At 35.0% G+C, this 16074-nt stretch overlaps 1 protein-coding gene across 1 annotated transcript in view; it reads left to right on the top strand.

Moving 5' to 3' along the window:
- The first annotated feature begins 9949 nt into the window (after nucleotides 1-9949).
- The window catches only part of LOC121421527 (G-protein coupled receptor GRL101-like), a 29310-nt gene continuing 23185 nt past the window's right edge, over nucleotides 9950-16074 (top strand). Inside the window, exons 1-2 of the mRNA XM_041616269.1 lie at nucleotides 9950-10028; nucleotides 14807-15124. Of these exons, the coding sequence (XP_041472203.1) occupies nucleotides 9959-10028; nucleotides 14807-15124 (388 nt within the window). The 5' untranslated portion in view covers nucleotides 9950-9958. The remainder of the gene's footprint in view (nucleotides 10029-14806; nucleotides 15125-16074) is intronic.

A 16074-nucleotide genomic window follows, 5' to 3' on the forward strand; every position in this document is an offset into this window, starting at 1 on the left:
GTTAAGAAATGCATATGACCGACATGAGCGATTCTACCTCACGGCTACCCGGTAATGTTTATATTAACAGCATTGCAATGGTTCTAATTGATTCATTAAAATTCCTTGGTCTGATCATTGACCAACGTTTTTATAAAGCAAATACATATCAAGTCGAATTCAAAGAACAAAAAGATGGCAAGGAATTTTAGAACAATCAGTACATTGAAGTTTGTCATTTCGTATGATTATTTTAAAACTGTGTATTCTACATTCATCCTACCTTATTTGAATTAGAGTTTATTTCTATGGGGAAGCTCTTTAAGAACTAATGGGATAAGTTATCATTTCTCCATAAACGTGTATTGCGAATGAATTGTCATACCACAAGTCATTTCACACATGCCGTTTATTTTTCAATTATAAATTAGTACTCATACCATTTTTTTGCGGTTAATTCTGTTTCAATTATATTCAAATTCAAATCCTCTTCATTATGGAATCGCATTACCTTTTGTTTTAAACGGAATGACGGATCACCAGTTGTACACTGACCTAGCTCGTTAGTCTTCATTCCTTGATTTGAATAGATTAAGAACCGTGTTTAGGAAAGAACCTTTTTGTGTTTCTGGTCCCGTTCAAACGAATTGCTTGACAGACGCTGAAACAACTATGATATTTGAATATTTCCACACCGAAACAAAACTGTCATGTCTATAATAATAGTAAGAATTATGAATATTTGTAATGCGCCGGTATCCATCATAAATAAGATGCTCATGGCGCAATAAGGAACAGGAAAGAAAAAAATTAAAAAGAAAGGAAGATGAAAAAAAACCTAAAAAGAGGGGGAAATAACAATTACCTAAAAGCTTTTGTGAATAACTAAGTTTTTAGAGAACTTTTGAAAGTGGTGAGACAAGAAGCATTGCGGATTTCTTTTGAAAGTTTATTCCATAGGAATGGCCCAGCATGTTGAAATGATCGATTCCCCCATGAATTATGAGATTGTGGTACAGAAAGTAAGGATGAGCTTGAAGACCTAAGTTTGCGAGAGGGATTGTAAGGAGTAATCAAAGAAGAGTTGTATTATGGTGCAGTTCCATGTAATGAATGGAAAACAAGTAGGAACAATTTTAAAAATTATGCGCTGTATAACAGGTAAACAGCGAAGAGATATGAGTATAGGGGTTACATGATTCCTCTTGGGGGACAGGGTGACTACATGGGCAGCATTATGTTGGAGTTTCCTCGGGCAATCTAACTGAGATTGTGAAGCGTTGTGTAGTAAAGCATTGCATAAATCAAGATGGGATGTAATAAGTGCATGTATAGTTTTTCTGTACAAGACTTCGTGAGATACTTCCCAAATGAACCCTAAATTATGAAATTGTTACTATGCTAATTGACATATACAGGAGACCTGGGTAGACATAGACATATTAGCATCAAACATAACTCGAATATTTCTGCACTTATTTGAAATTATAATTAAAGAACATCCTATTTTTATGGATCAAACAACAAATAGATAACTGAACCCTAGAACCAAGCAACATAAATTCAGACTTAGCATTATTTACTTAACGGGTCTAATGAATCAAAATTAAATCGACAATTGTTATTAATTTTATCATATCGTTATCATGATTGATGTTGTTTTTATTGCTATAAGTAATAGTATTACTATTATGGTTCTCATTGATAATCTGTGATATAAATTGCCATATTTTCGCACAATAGGGAAGATCAATTTAAAAAAAATGTAAAGGCCCCCCAAAAAACGAATTGGTTTCTAGGACTCATAAACATGTTAAAATGTAGTTTAAATATCAGAAAAGGGGCAAAGAGGGCCTAATAGAAAATGAAAAAATAAATAAATAAGCGAGTCGCGTCGACATGTGATAGCGATAGGCCTACCACCAACACCATGAACACAGGGCTGGAGTTGCGAAATCGACAGGAAGACGGCTCCCATGTTCACATAAATGTGCCCCCTAGAAAAAAATAATTAGATAAATGAATGAAATGATAGCATTAGTATTAATACATCATGAGTACATGAATAATAACAATGGTAAATAAACAAAAACTAGAATTCCATGAGGGCAAATAAGGTGAATTGTCTCTGATTGCCAAGATCACGAGTACAAGACATTTATCTATAAATTTCCTTTATCAAGATGATCCGTTAAAAACATGAAAAGTAAAGGATAACTGCAGAAAGGTTGTGCCCTCAGCTTTAATATGTACATATACATGTATTGCCCATGCTGAGCGCGCGCGCAGCAAACTTTGATTGGGGTTAAAAAATAATGCATTCGTAATCCTAGAAGTTTGTTCGAGGCATCTAATTGCTCAGAATTAGGGTACAAATGCCTTGATAAAGAAAACAAAGACAGTGATTTCATGTTGCGCATCGGCGTACGTGGCGCGCGAAAATTCGCGCGCAATATTTTGAAACGTTTAAAATGACCTGATACGTAGTCTAATTTGGTCAAAAAGTGATTTGAGCATTTTAATTAAAGATGATGACGAGCGCGTACGTCATGACCTTTGATGACATGGGTAGTTCACCTTTGACCTGAAGTTGATACGACGTAATTATGATTGATTTTTTTTATAATTGATAATGAAGATAAAATAATGTGATTGTACAAAATGACCCCTACATGACGTCACAGTGATATTTTCACCTTGAACTCATTTCATACATATGGATACAAATAGATCCACATAATTAATAAGATTTTTGAGGAAATAGATGGAGGAGTTTTTGAGATTTTGTGCTAAAAGGGTGCAAAAATAGAAATAATTAAAACATAAACTGGAAAATTCGTACGAAATTGATAGTTAATCTGCCGATTGACAGATCATCTAAAAACAATAAAATCAAGCACCTAGTACACGTGCGTCCACATTCACTTCTACCATCCACTTACATCCCGATCCCGCCATCCAGCTATTCTTGAACCGCGATTGAAACCATAGAAAGCGACCCTGATAAAGTCGATACATAAATGATGAGGGGATATCCCAGTGAGTCACGTGATACATGAAGAGGTGCAGACATACATGTACATGTACATGTATTAAGAGGCCAAGTGTACGAGGTCAAGTCGTCTGTGGTGTATTTCGTCGAGTTTGGAAGGTTATCATATGAAAATATGGTACCTGCGTCCTGCTTTACCCATATACTCCAACCGTGAGGGGTCCAGTAATAGATGCTCAATTTTCGGAAGGAAAATATATAGCCTATATATATATTTATAGCTTCAGCTGGAGAGTAGGAGCCCGATTTTATTTTTACAGTCCTCGTAATACATGTCACAGTTTCCAATGACTTCCATCGTTTCCTTTGTTACTTACTTACTTACTTGCTGTACATGGAGGACGCTGTACATCCTTAATGATTTCCAAGTCTGCTTCAGGTGAGGTAGGTGCGGGTGGCAAGCATGTCCCTCGCTGGTCATCGATTGATATCGATTATATACATATCGTTTGAGAATATAGGACTACCAAAATTTGGTAACCAGTTGAGAGTGAGACTTCCACACGCGAGTTTCTGCGCAAATCATTTTGATATGACTCATTATTCCTTTTTTGTATCTACCATGTGTGACGATTTGCTAAGTTGTTGGTTTCAATTGGAGATGAGAATCCAGTCGTGCCATGAGTATCAAATTTATAGAAAAAATAGCATATCTAATAATTGGGGAATCTATCTCTGAATACGGGATTTCTTCAAAGAAAACGTGGGATTTGTTGAAGACATGCTTCATTATCAAAACCATGAAGTAATGAGAGAAATACAAGATTTATTTACGATTGTATATACATTTGATTTCACAACATTTATGATTTCATTTGATGTATCAGATACGAATAACTTTTTAAAGATATTGGCCCGTATTCTGAAGTCGGGCTTAACTTGAACTCATGTTTAAAGTTGTGGTTTAAGTATGGGAAGCAATAAGTATCATTTTTTAAAATTAAGTTGAATGTTTCTTATGTTTACTGTGCTCTTTCTTGATTCATCGATGGTGGAGACAATAATCTATTTATACTTCCTAGACAATTATGAATGATTTGAAAGCCAAATGAGCTGAAGAATTGTATCTCTACAGTTAGTGGTTTATGTAAAAATTGGCTATCCATACTTAAACCAGAACTGTAAACCTGAGTTTAAGTTAAACCTGCTATTATAGTACGGGCCATTGTATTTTGTGTTACATCAGGATGCTATAACTATTGAATTTTTAACACGTCATTTGCATCAAAGTGTGGCTATTTTTATGATTTAAATACAAGATATTATTTATTTCCAACAAACATTGCCCATTTTCACCAGGCTATTGTCTCCCTTGATAGGTTTATCCTTTTCTGTCTGGCTAGCCCATTTCTGCCTTGCTGATTTTTAGACTTCTAGTGTCATGCGATTTGTTTGGTAAAGACATCCCTGCTTTTGGCATATACATGATTTTCTTTCAGTGCAACTTGAATTCTCATCTCGCCTCTGATCTTTATCAGTGTAATTTGATGTTGTTTTATCATATCGTTTGCCCAATATCCTTTACGAAGTGTAGGGCTAATGTTTGTTCTTTGTAAGTACCCCTTTCCTTCCTCTTGGATTTGTACCCATATATTGTCAATGATTGATGTCAATTCAATTAAGCCCTTTCCCTTTTGGCTGCTATTCCTCAAGCAATTATTTTGTTTATATAGTTACGTATTATATCTATGTATAGATTTTGTTATTGCTCCTCTGTTATAAATTCATAGTGCAATGTGCTTTCGTATATGTATTTTTACTTTAAAATTAATGCAGAAAGTCCTGCATGATTTCATTCGAAGGCTTACCGGTTCCGTCTTCTGGTGATAACATCAGATTAAATTAATTTTTAATTTATTTCAATACTTCACAAGATAACAAAATAACAACATAATACAAGAAATACATTTGAGTACATAAAAAATAAAAAAGATAATGGTAGTAGATAAAGTGAAATATCAAGGAACCTGCAAAAAAAAGCAGAGCTTGCAATGTCAGCAGATTCCTTAAAGTAATTATGAAATAATGAGATCAGACAATACAGACAAATCAGACTACAAAGTAAAAGCCTTGATTAATTTGTTAAACCTTACAATCTCTCACATTTACCCCTTTATTGTGTTAGACACCGTGCAAACCCCGATGAACTGAAAATTTGCTCACTTGTTATACACTGTAAAAAGATGAAGTGCTAATTTAGCACTTACAGTGCTTGTATAGTGACTGCACTATACGAGCGCTGAGTTTTTAGTTTGAATTTGAACTAGAAAATCAGCACTCGTAGTGCAGTCACCATACAAGCACTGTAAGTGTTAAATTGGCACTTCATGTTTTATAGTGTACCCTCTCGCACTTTTATCCCTCATACAAAAACAAGTCATGAACTATGATATCAATATCGGTGTTGATTAATGTATTCCTACCACAATGCAGCATTGTCCTTAAAAAGGTATGGTAGTACACTCACCCGATTCATTCATGTTCTTTGTTTGCTTCATTCATTTTATATTGCAAGGCAGGCCTGTTCACTTATGCAAATACCACAACCTCATAGCAATTTAATGTATGTATCATATAATAAAATAAAACCACATTGCATAATATACAAATAGAGTAAGTCAATAAGTGTTATGGAAAGATTACATTAAGCTATTCAGTGTAATTACAGGTATGGCAGTCAGATTGTTAATGATTTACAGTGTTTTTAATGCATGGAGGGGCGTGCAATTTGTATATCACATGGGAGCGAATTGATTAAGACGGCAGCAACATATTCAAAATATTTTCTTTTATAATCCGTCCTTGGGCAGGGTATTTGAAGGGGACATTGTTCAAAATATCGTGTTTTATTAGTTACATTACGTTTGCAGAAGTGGGCCCACATAGGATGGGGCTAAAGCAAGAACACAATATTGATAATTGATACGTTTCTCCGCTGTTTGCCATTTGAGTACGACAATTCATGTTGGGGAGTAAGATAGTCCTTATTCAAAATTATTTAGGCTTACTTATTCTGCAGTTTTGTTAGTGTTTGCACAGCTTCCCAAGATATACATCAACAATCAATGTAAGGTAAAATCAGGGCAAAATATAAATTCTTAATCCCAGGAGAAAGGCGTTGTTTGATTCTCTTTATACGACATATTGTAAGAGATATTTATTGAATAGATACTAAATACATGTCCTCTCCTGCGTCATACCAGAGTCATATCATGTTACACCCAGCCCAAGTATTTTATTATATTTACATTTTCTATGGGTTCATTACATTTTATAACAAAATCATCATTTTGTAATCATAAAAATTCCATACCCCTGTTGCACCCACAAATGTAATAACACTTTACCCACAAATGTAATAAAGCCCACAAATGTAATAACACTTTACCCACAAATGTAATAATTTTTGATCGCCCACAAATGTAATAATGACTTTACCCACAAATATAATAAATTTGAAGGGATTTTTGGCGAATCCGTTCTAAACTAAAATCCTATAGTAATGCGTTCATATAGCACAAAAGTGCAAAGTCTTTTTTTCAGACCGGGTTAATAAAACATCAAAGTACAAGTCCAAAGTCTTTCTTCCAGACCCGGTTGTTTCAAAAATTATAATATAGATCCAAAGTCTTTTTTCCAGACCCGGTTGTTTCAAAAATTATAATATAAATCCAAAATCTTTTTTCCAGACCCGGTTGTTTCAAGAATTTTGATAAGTCCAAAGTCTTTTTCCTGACCCAGTTATTTCAAAATTTATAATAGAGAGATTTCGATTGTCTGCGACTGCAACGTATTCCTAGTTCACCGGAAGTGGTGACACCGCTCGTTCAGTATCACGTTCGTACATTGATGAAAACAGTTTCGATTTAAGTCGACGTACCCGTACCACGCCACAGCATATACCAGCGTGATAGCGAGCGGGCCATGGGCCGATGCTTGGCCGGAGAATCAGGCGTAGCATCACGCTACGAACCAGTGGGGCGACTGTGGGTGCAACATTTGCACTCTTGCGCAAAAAGCCGAAAAACACGGTTGTTTGGAAATAAAATATCAATTACCTATCGGATATATGTAGTGTCTGAAAACAGGACACACTAAATGTAATGGAAAAGCTGGTAACAAGCAGTAATTTGCAGTTTACCAGCCCTGCTGAATCAACGAAACTCGAGTGTTGATGCGGCTTCATTCATTTTTGCCAAGCTGGGATGACGTCATCATGTACGAACTAGCGCTCGTTCGAGCACTATGACACCGAACGTCAAAACCCTCAAATACGAGTCACAGATTTGGTCAGTGGACGAGAAGGCTCGTCACAGATTACTTCGCGCATGCGCAGTGCTCCCAAAATTCCTTAATCTCGTACGTCCACATGGCACGTCACAGAAAACGAAAGGTCTCAAATTTAAGTCCAAACTAAGATACGATAATGATATTCCTGTGGAAAAAATGATAATAGTCTTTTCTCCAGACCCAGTTAATTAAAACTGGTGGAATTAATGTCTTTGTTGTTGTTTCAACTTATACGGTGTATATTGTGAATATATGCACTAAGAGTAAATTGAGAATCAAGTGTAGTCTTTTCTCCAGACCCGGTTACCTGTTATTTAAACATTATGAATAACAGTTTAAAAACAGTATAAAGACCCCATAATCTTATTAATGCTGGATATATAGCGTAGTCTTTCAGCCCGACCATTTTTTTTCTTAAAAAAAAACGCTAATAGTAAGAATTAAAAGAATCAAAGTTTAAGACCAAAAAAACCTACAACCTAAGAACCTGCTTTAAAAGAGGTTAAGAGTGTTGTCTTTATTCCAGACCTAAAACAGTTACGAAAAAAAATCTTCTAACATAAGACCTTATATTCTTATTCTCGTGGAATAACACGAGTTTTTAAACGTACTCTTTCCTCCAGACCCGGCTATCAAAAAAAGTAACTGAAAAACTACGGATCTAAGACCAAATTTCCAAAGTTTCACCCAGTAAAAATATGTCTTTTTTTGATAATACTACTACCCTACAAAACATTGTAATAACGTGGGCAAAGCAGACATCCTTTCTCCAGACTTGGTTACTATTTTAAAAATAAAATATTTTTTACAAATATTCTAAAACGAATACCCAATAATCTAATTACTGTGGAACAACATGAAGACCGATTGTCGAAGATCGACTTTCCTCCAGACACAATTATTTTAGGAATAAAAAATCTATAAAACTCAACCCCCAACAACGAATCTAAGAACCAACAATCCTCCAAATTAAGACCATGCATGTAGAAAAGCACACGTTTAGAGCGTTGTCTTTATTCCTGACCCTGTGATTTAAAAATGATTTAAATAATCCTAAAAACAAAAGACTCATATATTCTTATTCTTGTGGAATAACACGAGTGTTATGCTTAGTCTTTCGTCTGGACCCGGTTATTTAAAAGATAAAGAAATATTGTGAAAAATGACAGCTGAGACCAATCTTCAAAATTAAACCCCGTTAAAATGCTTGGGCTTAGAGTGTTGTCTTTACCCCTCACCGGTGTATATTATAACTTTTGAAACGACCGGGTCTGAAAAAAAGACTTTGGACGTATATTATAATTTTGAAACAACCGGTCTGGTAAAAAGACTTTGGACGTATATTATAATTTTGAAAAACCGGGTCTGGAAAAAGACTTGGACTTCTACTGTAATATTTCATGAACCGGGTCTGGAAAAAAGATTTTGAACTTTTGTGCTATATGAACGCATTACTATAGGATATTAGTTTAGAACGAATTCGCCAAAAATCACTTCAAATTATTACATTTGTGGGCGTTATTACATTTGTGGGTAAAGTGTTATTACATTTGTGGGCGTTATTACATTTGTGGGTAAAGTGTTATTACATTTGTGGGCGTTATAACATTTGTGGGCGATTATTAAATTTGTGGGTGTAACAGCCCTCCCCCCCCCGTCCCCCGCACTCTAACAGCTGGGACTAAATTTAGGCCACTGAGTGTAATACGTTTTCCTCCATGAATACAATAGACATGTCATTGCGCATTATTTGTGACGAAATGCATTTCGAAGCCTTTGTATTTATAATATTCCTATTACAAAATTATTGTCGACAAAAAAATATCTCTTATCTACTGGCGATGACAGGTGCCTAGGCTTACGATGGTGGCCAAATAATTTTTTGTCAAGCATAATTGTAAATCATGGCGAATTGTGTATAACTTATTTATCAGTGACCTCGTTGAAATAAATCAACTTAATTGAAATTGAAAAACATAGCAAGTCGTGGTTGGGGCTGTAGATCCAGATTCCTATCAAAATCTTTATGAGACCAAAGATTGATTAAACCTTTAAATACCGTCACTCATGGAGAAAAGGGAAAATTTAATATTAGTTTTGAAAACATTATTCAGGAAGAAAGGGATGGTAACCTCATCTCACTCTTCCGGGATCTAATACGTTGATTAAATATTTGTATGACTCATAATGGTAATATATATGTAATATAATGGAGGACAGGTGTATTGGTGGGGGTGGTTGGAGGTCGTGCCCCCTTCCTCCTCCTGCACACAGAAACACCCAAAACAATAAAAATGAAATAAGATATATATGAATAAATATATATATAAAAAGACCAAGTAGAAATAAAAGAAAATAAAGACAAAAGCGAAAAAGGTGAAATATTACGGGTTTTTTGTCAGTCCGTCCGAAAATTCGATTTTTGTATTCGAAAAGAAAAAAAAGAAGAAAATGCTTACTCGCATTTTTTTTTCAGAATTTCGCCCCAAACGCCTTGTCTGCCCCCCCCCTAAAAAATGCCTTTTACGCCATTGTACTGCAGTGAGGTTATGATTTAAAAAAAGGAACTATTTGCCAAATTTCCTTGTTGTTTCTTCATTTTTATTTTATATGCCGTAGAAGATGAAAGGGATAATAATGGCTTACGTTCTACATCGACTTATCTCCGTTTGTATTCTTACAAGAATAGCATTTTGCCAACAAGCAGGTATGTATTAGCAGGTTTTAGATATATTTTCAGGTATCAATAGTATATAGGGCTCATTGGTTGGTAGAATAGCACTTTCTTCCTTCACAACAGGAACTCTAGTGTCGATTGATGTATATAAGAAATGCCATCTTACTCGGGTGTTAAATGATGTGTTCGTTCATCGCAAACGGAGTTATCACACCTTCCACTATTACCTGTACTCTTAATGATATTTCCAAACTCTAGGTGTAGGTTTACCACCTTATGTTTTGATCTGTAAAGACACAAAATGCCAGTTTTACGCCCGAGTTCGATAGCGTATGATTTGTGAATATGTTTCAAAAGGGTTGGAAAATAGTGAAAATTTGGAGATATTTTAAATCTCCTCGCACAGACATATAAACGTTTTTATTCCCTTTTTGGGCTGCTCAAAGCCCCAAAGTCCTTCAAATAATTGTAGTCTTATCTGTGCAAACCACTTTAGGTATCTCATCACTGCTAGATTTAAAAATAGGATTACGAATCGTGAGATTTTGTTTATACGCTGACATGAAAAGGGACATTCTGAACACCAATAATGAAAGCACTAAAAAAAGTTCTGAAACGGTTATATACAAGGAAAAATCCATGCAGAAATTCATGAACAGAATTCGTAATCACTAAAACAACTGATAGTAGCACGAAAGGCAAGCCTAAAGGACAAGTCCACCCCAACAAAAACTTGATTTGAATAAAAAGAGAAAAAATCAACAAGCATAACACTGAAAATTTCATCAAAATCGGATGTAAAATAAGAAAACTATGGCATTTTAAATTTTTGCTTATTTTCAACAAAATAGTTATATGAACGAGCCAGTTACATCCAAATGAGGGAACTTATGACATCACTCACTATTTCTTTTGTATTTTGTTATATTAAATATGAAATGTTTTTATATTCTCGTCATTTTCATGTGAAATGAAGTTTCATTCCTCCCTAAACACGTGGAATTAAATTATTTTAACATCTTGTGTTTCAGGCAAGGAGGTCCTAATCGTCAAATTCGTAAAAATTGAAATATTGTATAATTCAAACAATAAAAAACAAAAGAAAGTGAATGAGTGACATCATCGACTAGTATCCCTAGATTAGACCTCAAAATAGCCAATCTGGAATAAAATTATTGGAAATGGTTTTTCAACTGATTTGAGTAGGTATGGGTGTCAACATTTACCAAAAAAAGTTAGGAGGAATAAGGGTTGGGGAAAGTGTTTTTTTTCAAGGTCAAAGGTCAATGACCTTTTCATATATACCGTATAATGATATCTCTGAGATGGAAAGGCGCAGGTTGGTGATAATGGTGTCAAAATGCACAATCTTTTACCAGAATATCAAATGAAATAGAATTAAGTACCTAGCATGCACATTCACCGACGAAATTCAAGGTCAAAGCCTTTCAAAGGTCAATGACCTTTTTTACATTATATACTATACTGTATAATGGTATCTCTGAGATGATAAGGTACAGGCTAGTAATCATAGTGTCAAAATGTACAGATTCTTACACGAAGGTAAAATAGAATGAATGTGAGTACCTAGAATGGACATTCACCATTAAAATTCAAGGTCAAAGCTTTCAAAAGGTCAATGACCTTTTTACATTATCTATATCATACTGTATAATGGTATCTCTGAGATGAAAAGGCACAGGTTGGTCATCATGGTGTCAAAATGCACAGATTTTGATCAGAAGATCAAATAAAATAAAATTAAGGACATAGAGTGCATATTCACCCATAAAATTTAAGGCCGAAGGTCAATGACCTTTTATATATTATATACCATATTATATACTGGTACCTCGAAGATAAAACGGCGCAGGTTGGTGTTCTTGGTGTCAGAATACACAGATTCTTACAGGAAGATCAAATAAAATGAAATTAAGTATCGACAATGCATATTCACCCTTAAAATTCAAAGACAAAGGTCAATGTCCTTTTTGACATTAGATAATAATAATGGTATCTCTAAGATAAAACACTGCAGGTTAGTGATCTTGGTACCAAAATGCAAAGATTTGTACAAGAATCTTCTGAAAATGGGTAGGATAGGTCTAACTCTCATGTCACAGCTAGCATCATCTGAGAGCATTTCCAAACAGCAGAGGGATGATGATGAAGTGAAGGCCATCATTAGAGCTGCATGTATATCAACTTCAACAAAAATGAATTCCCGTATTATTATTAATTACCTCTCATTGCGAGCTGCCAGAATCTCTTGAGATGCTAATGTTGCAGGACAAAACTTCATACCTTCTCTCTGCCGTACGTCACCCATGATGCTATTTCTACTAGGTGTCAGTTTGTACAAGGATCATTATTTGGTCCAGAATAACTGAGTGTTATCATGCACAACTTAGGCATATGATATGACAGCACCACGTCCAGTTCTTGAGAATCTAGCTATGCAACATATCAGCAATAATATAGACCCTGGTCTGATATCCATTGACAGAACGTTATTAGGCTTTCATTGAATGGGCCAGATCAAAGTCCTGAAAATGTCAGGTTTTCAAAAGTTTAATTACTCTTTGCTGAAGTTGAGACACTTAACTTCATTTACTATGACAAAAGCTGCAGCTCTAATGATTGCCTTATTTTAATTCTTCATCATTGCCCCTGGCTATATGAAAATGTTCTTAGATGATGCATGCCATTAGGGTTAGGCCTATCCTTTCCATTTACAGATTAAGTTATAGTTTATAGTATTGATTGTAGCAACTGAGGTTAGTGACCTATTGCTACAGAAAAATTAGTACCTTGATTTAGATTTATAAAATGCATATGTAAATACTCCTACTTTAGACAACTTCACCATTTTAGATTATATCATACATGATTTTTTTTACACTTTTGGCAATGCATTACTGCAATATATATATTAAAAAGTGTTATTTGATATGGATTTCGCCTCGAACTTGTATTTTGACGTCATCGTTGGTCAAGGAATCAACTATTAAATTTGTGTTCATTTTCCATGCAGGTCAGTCGTTTTCCCATCAGAATCACTATATACAATGAAGTTATCAAGTTATCGACCTATTTACTTAAATTCCCTGACGTTTTTGATATAGTTGATTGACTTCTAACATGTCTAACCCTTAAATATATTTTCCATGGCCGCCATTATTTATTCTTATTTCAGAGTGAAATTATTAAACATCCAAGTTTTTATTACAAATAGGAATCTTTCTTTCTATAATTCACAAATAAAATGTGAATATAATAATTATGAATTACTATCTTTTTTTTGGGGGGATCATGCGTGGATGTATAAATATGTATTAACTTTCTTGCAAAAATTGCTTTTTGACACCAAATCACCAACCTGCGACTTCTCATCTCAGAGATACCATTACACCGTACATAATGTAAAAAGGTCATTGACCTTTGAAAGGCTTTGACCTTGAATCTCATTGGTAAATGAGCATTGTAGGTACCTTATTTGATTTTATTTGATCTTCTTGTAAGAATCTGTGAATTTTTGACACCAAGATCACCAACCTGCGCCTTTTCATCTCAGAGATACCATTGTACCGTATATGGTATATAATGTAAAAGGGTCATTGACCTTTGAAAGGCTTTGACCTTGAATTTCATCGGTTAATGAGTATTGTAGGTACTTGATTTGATTTTATTTGATCTTCTTGTAAGAATCTGTGCATTTTGACACCATGATCACCAACTTGTAGTATTTTATCTGGGAGATACCATGAAACAGTATATTTAAAAAGGTCATTGACCTTTGACCTTAAAAAAGCACTTTCCCCAACCCGTATTCTTCCTAACTTTTTTGGGGTAAACGTTGACACCCATACCTGCTCAAATCAGTCAAAAAACCATTTCTAATAATTTTACTCCAGATGGTTACTAATTATGGGATACTAGACTCTCACATTTGGATGTAACTGGCTCGTTCATATAACTATTTTGTTGAAAATAAGCAAAACTTTGAAATGTCATAACTTTCTTATTTTACATCCAGTTTTGATGAAATTTTCAGCATTGTGCTTGTCTGATTTTTCTCTATTGATTCAAATGAACATTTTTTCTGAGGTGGACTTGACCTTTAAATGGGAGCGCCTTCACGGGGGCTTCTTTCGATCTGGGGGACGTGAGTTCGATTCCTTGCCAGCAAGAAATATACCCCATCATGCTGCTATTTTAAGAGGTCAGGTGAAGGGTACCCGGGACTAAACAAAATCATGTTCGAACGCCATGCTAAAACCTGGTAAACAATAATAGGAGGACGCAATGGAGAACAGTTTTCGGAACTGGAGTGGCTACCCTAGGCAAAATTAACGTACAATTATTATTGTCTTTACATTTTTACATAATTTGACATATTCCGGAATGTAGTAACTATGATATTTAGTTTTCACTTTAAATTTTCAACTAAATTTATGTGAATTTTGGAATTTGAAACCAATAGAAAGCAACAAAATTCAGCAGGCTTATAAAGCAATGATTGTGTGACTGCCATGTCGAACCTCTAAACATGCTAAACATGGAAGTCAGAATTAAAACTCTCATGCCAGTGAGCGTAGCGACCAAGAAAGAAAATTCCCAATTTCAACGGTTAAAGCGGAATTTTAAACATAAATTTCAAAGGACAGGGACAGAATTTTACTAAGTATAATTCAACATCCCTGCTAGAAATGTTTATTCATTTGTATGTGTTTACGTTTCATAAGATTGTACAAGAATTACACTTAATCGTGATATATCATATCCTTACTTTTGTCCTAATTGTTTAGAACATGTAAGGTTAGAGAATGGACTGACACTTCGAGAGGGTAGGGTTGAGGTACGCATCAATGGAACTTGGGGTACACTCTGTGACGACAGCTTTGACGTCGAGGACGCTCACGTAATCTGCCGAAGTATGGGCTTCACTGGGGCACTTGGTATTACATCGCTCTCGGAGTTTTGGCCGAGTTCTTGGAAGGTCCACCCGGTTGATCTGCAGTGTACCGGGGAGGAATCCGACATCTTGAGTTGTCCCGGAGTTAATCTAGTTGTCCAGCAAGAGGAATGCAACTCAAATCTGACGGAGGCTGGCGTTAGATGTTCAGGTATGTTGGAAATACAATTTATGACTCTTTTCATTTTCTAAATAAAGAATGATTTTCATATATAGATGTACATATAACTAAGGTAATGAAGGTGATAGGGATAAAATAAAGATGATGTTTTTGCTGTTCATGTTGAAGAAATGATAACTGCTAAACGGGTGCAACGTCTTGCCTTTGGCTATGTACAGACGTAAATAACTCAATCATTGATGCAAGACGTAGCTTCAAGTATCTCTTTATTTCGGCTAGCTTTCGGCCAGAATTAGGGCCTTCATCAGGCCTACAATGCATTGAAACAAAGTGGAACAAAACCATACAAATAAAATCGTAATACCAACAAAGTAAATAATGGATAATCAAGGGTACAGAACAGAATGATTACACTAGGATAACTAATTGGCAAAATAACAACAGAGGGGGTTGAGTACTGAACAGAAGGATTACAATAAGATTACAAAAAAATATCAACAGAGGGGGTAATGGCTTAAACGAGACGGTGGAATACAATAGAAATGATGGAGGACAAGGTATTTACCGGCAATGAGATTAACTGTGGATTCTGTTCATCTGAAGTAGTAGTAGATCTTGTGTAGGTAATACTGTGAAAAGGAGGATAATTTTTCAATTGTATTTCTATTTCTATTTGTATTCCACCGTCTCGTTTAAGCCATTATCCCCTCTGTTGTTATCTTTTTGTAATCTTATTGTAATCCTTCTGTTCAGTACTCAACCCCCTCTGTTGTTATTTTGCCATTTAGTTATCCTAGTGTAATCATTCTGTTCTGTACCCTTGATTACCCATTATTTACTTTGTTACTTTGTATTACGATTTTATTTGTATGGTTTTGTTCCACTTTGTTTCAATGCATTGTAGGCCTGATGAAGGCCCAAATTCTGGCCGAAAGCTAGCCGAAATAAAGAGATATTTGAAGCTACGTCTTGCATCAATG

The sequence above is a fragment of the Lytechinus variegatus genome, chromosome 9, assembly GCF_018143015.1.
Source record: "Lytechinus variegatus isolate NC3 chromosome 9, Lvar_3.0, whole genome shotgun sequence".
In the NCBI taxonomy this organism is placed as follows: Eukaryota; Metazoa; Echinodermata; class Echinoidea; order Temnopleuroida; family Toxopneustidae; genus Lytechinus; species Lytechinus variegatus.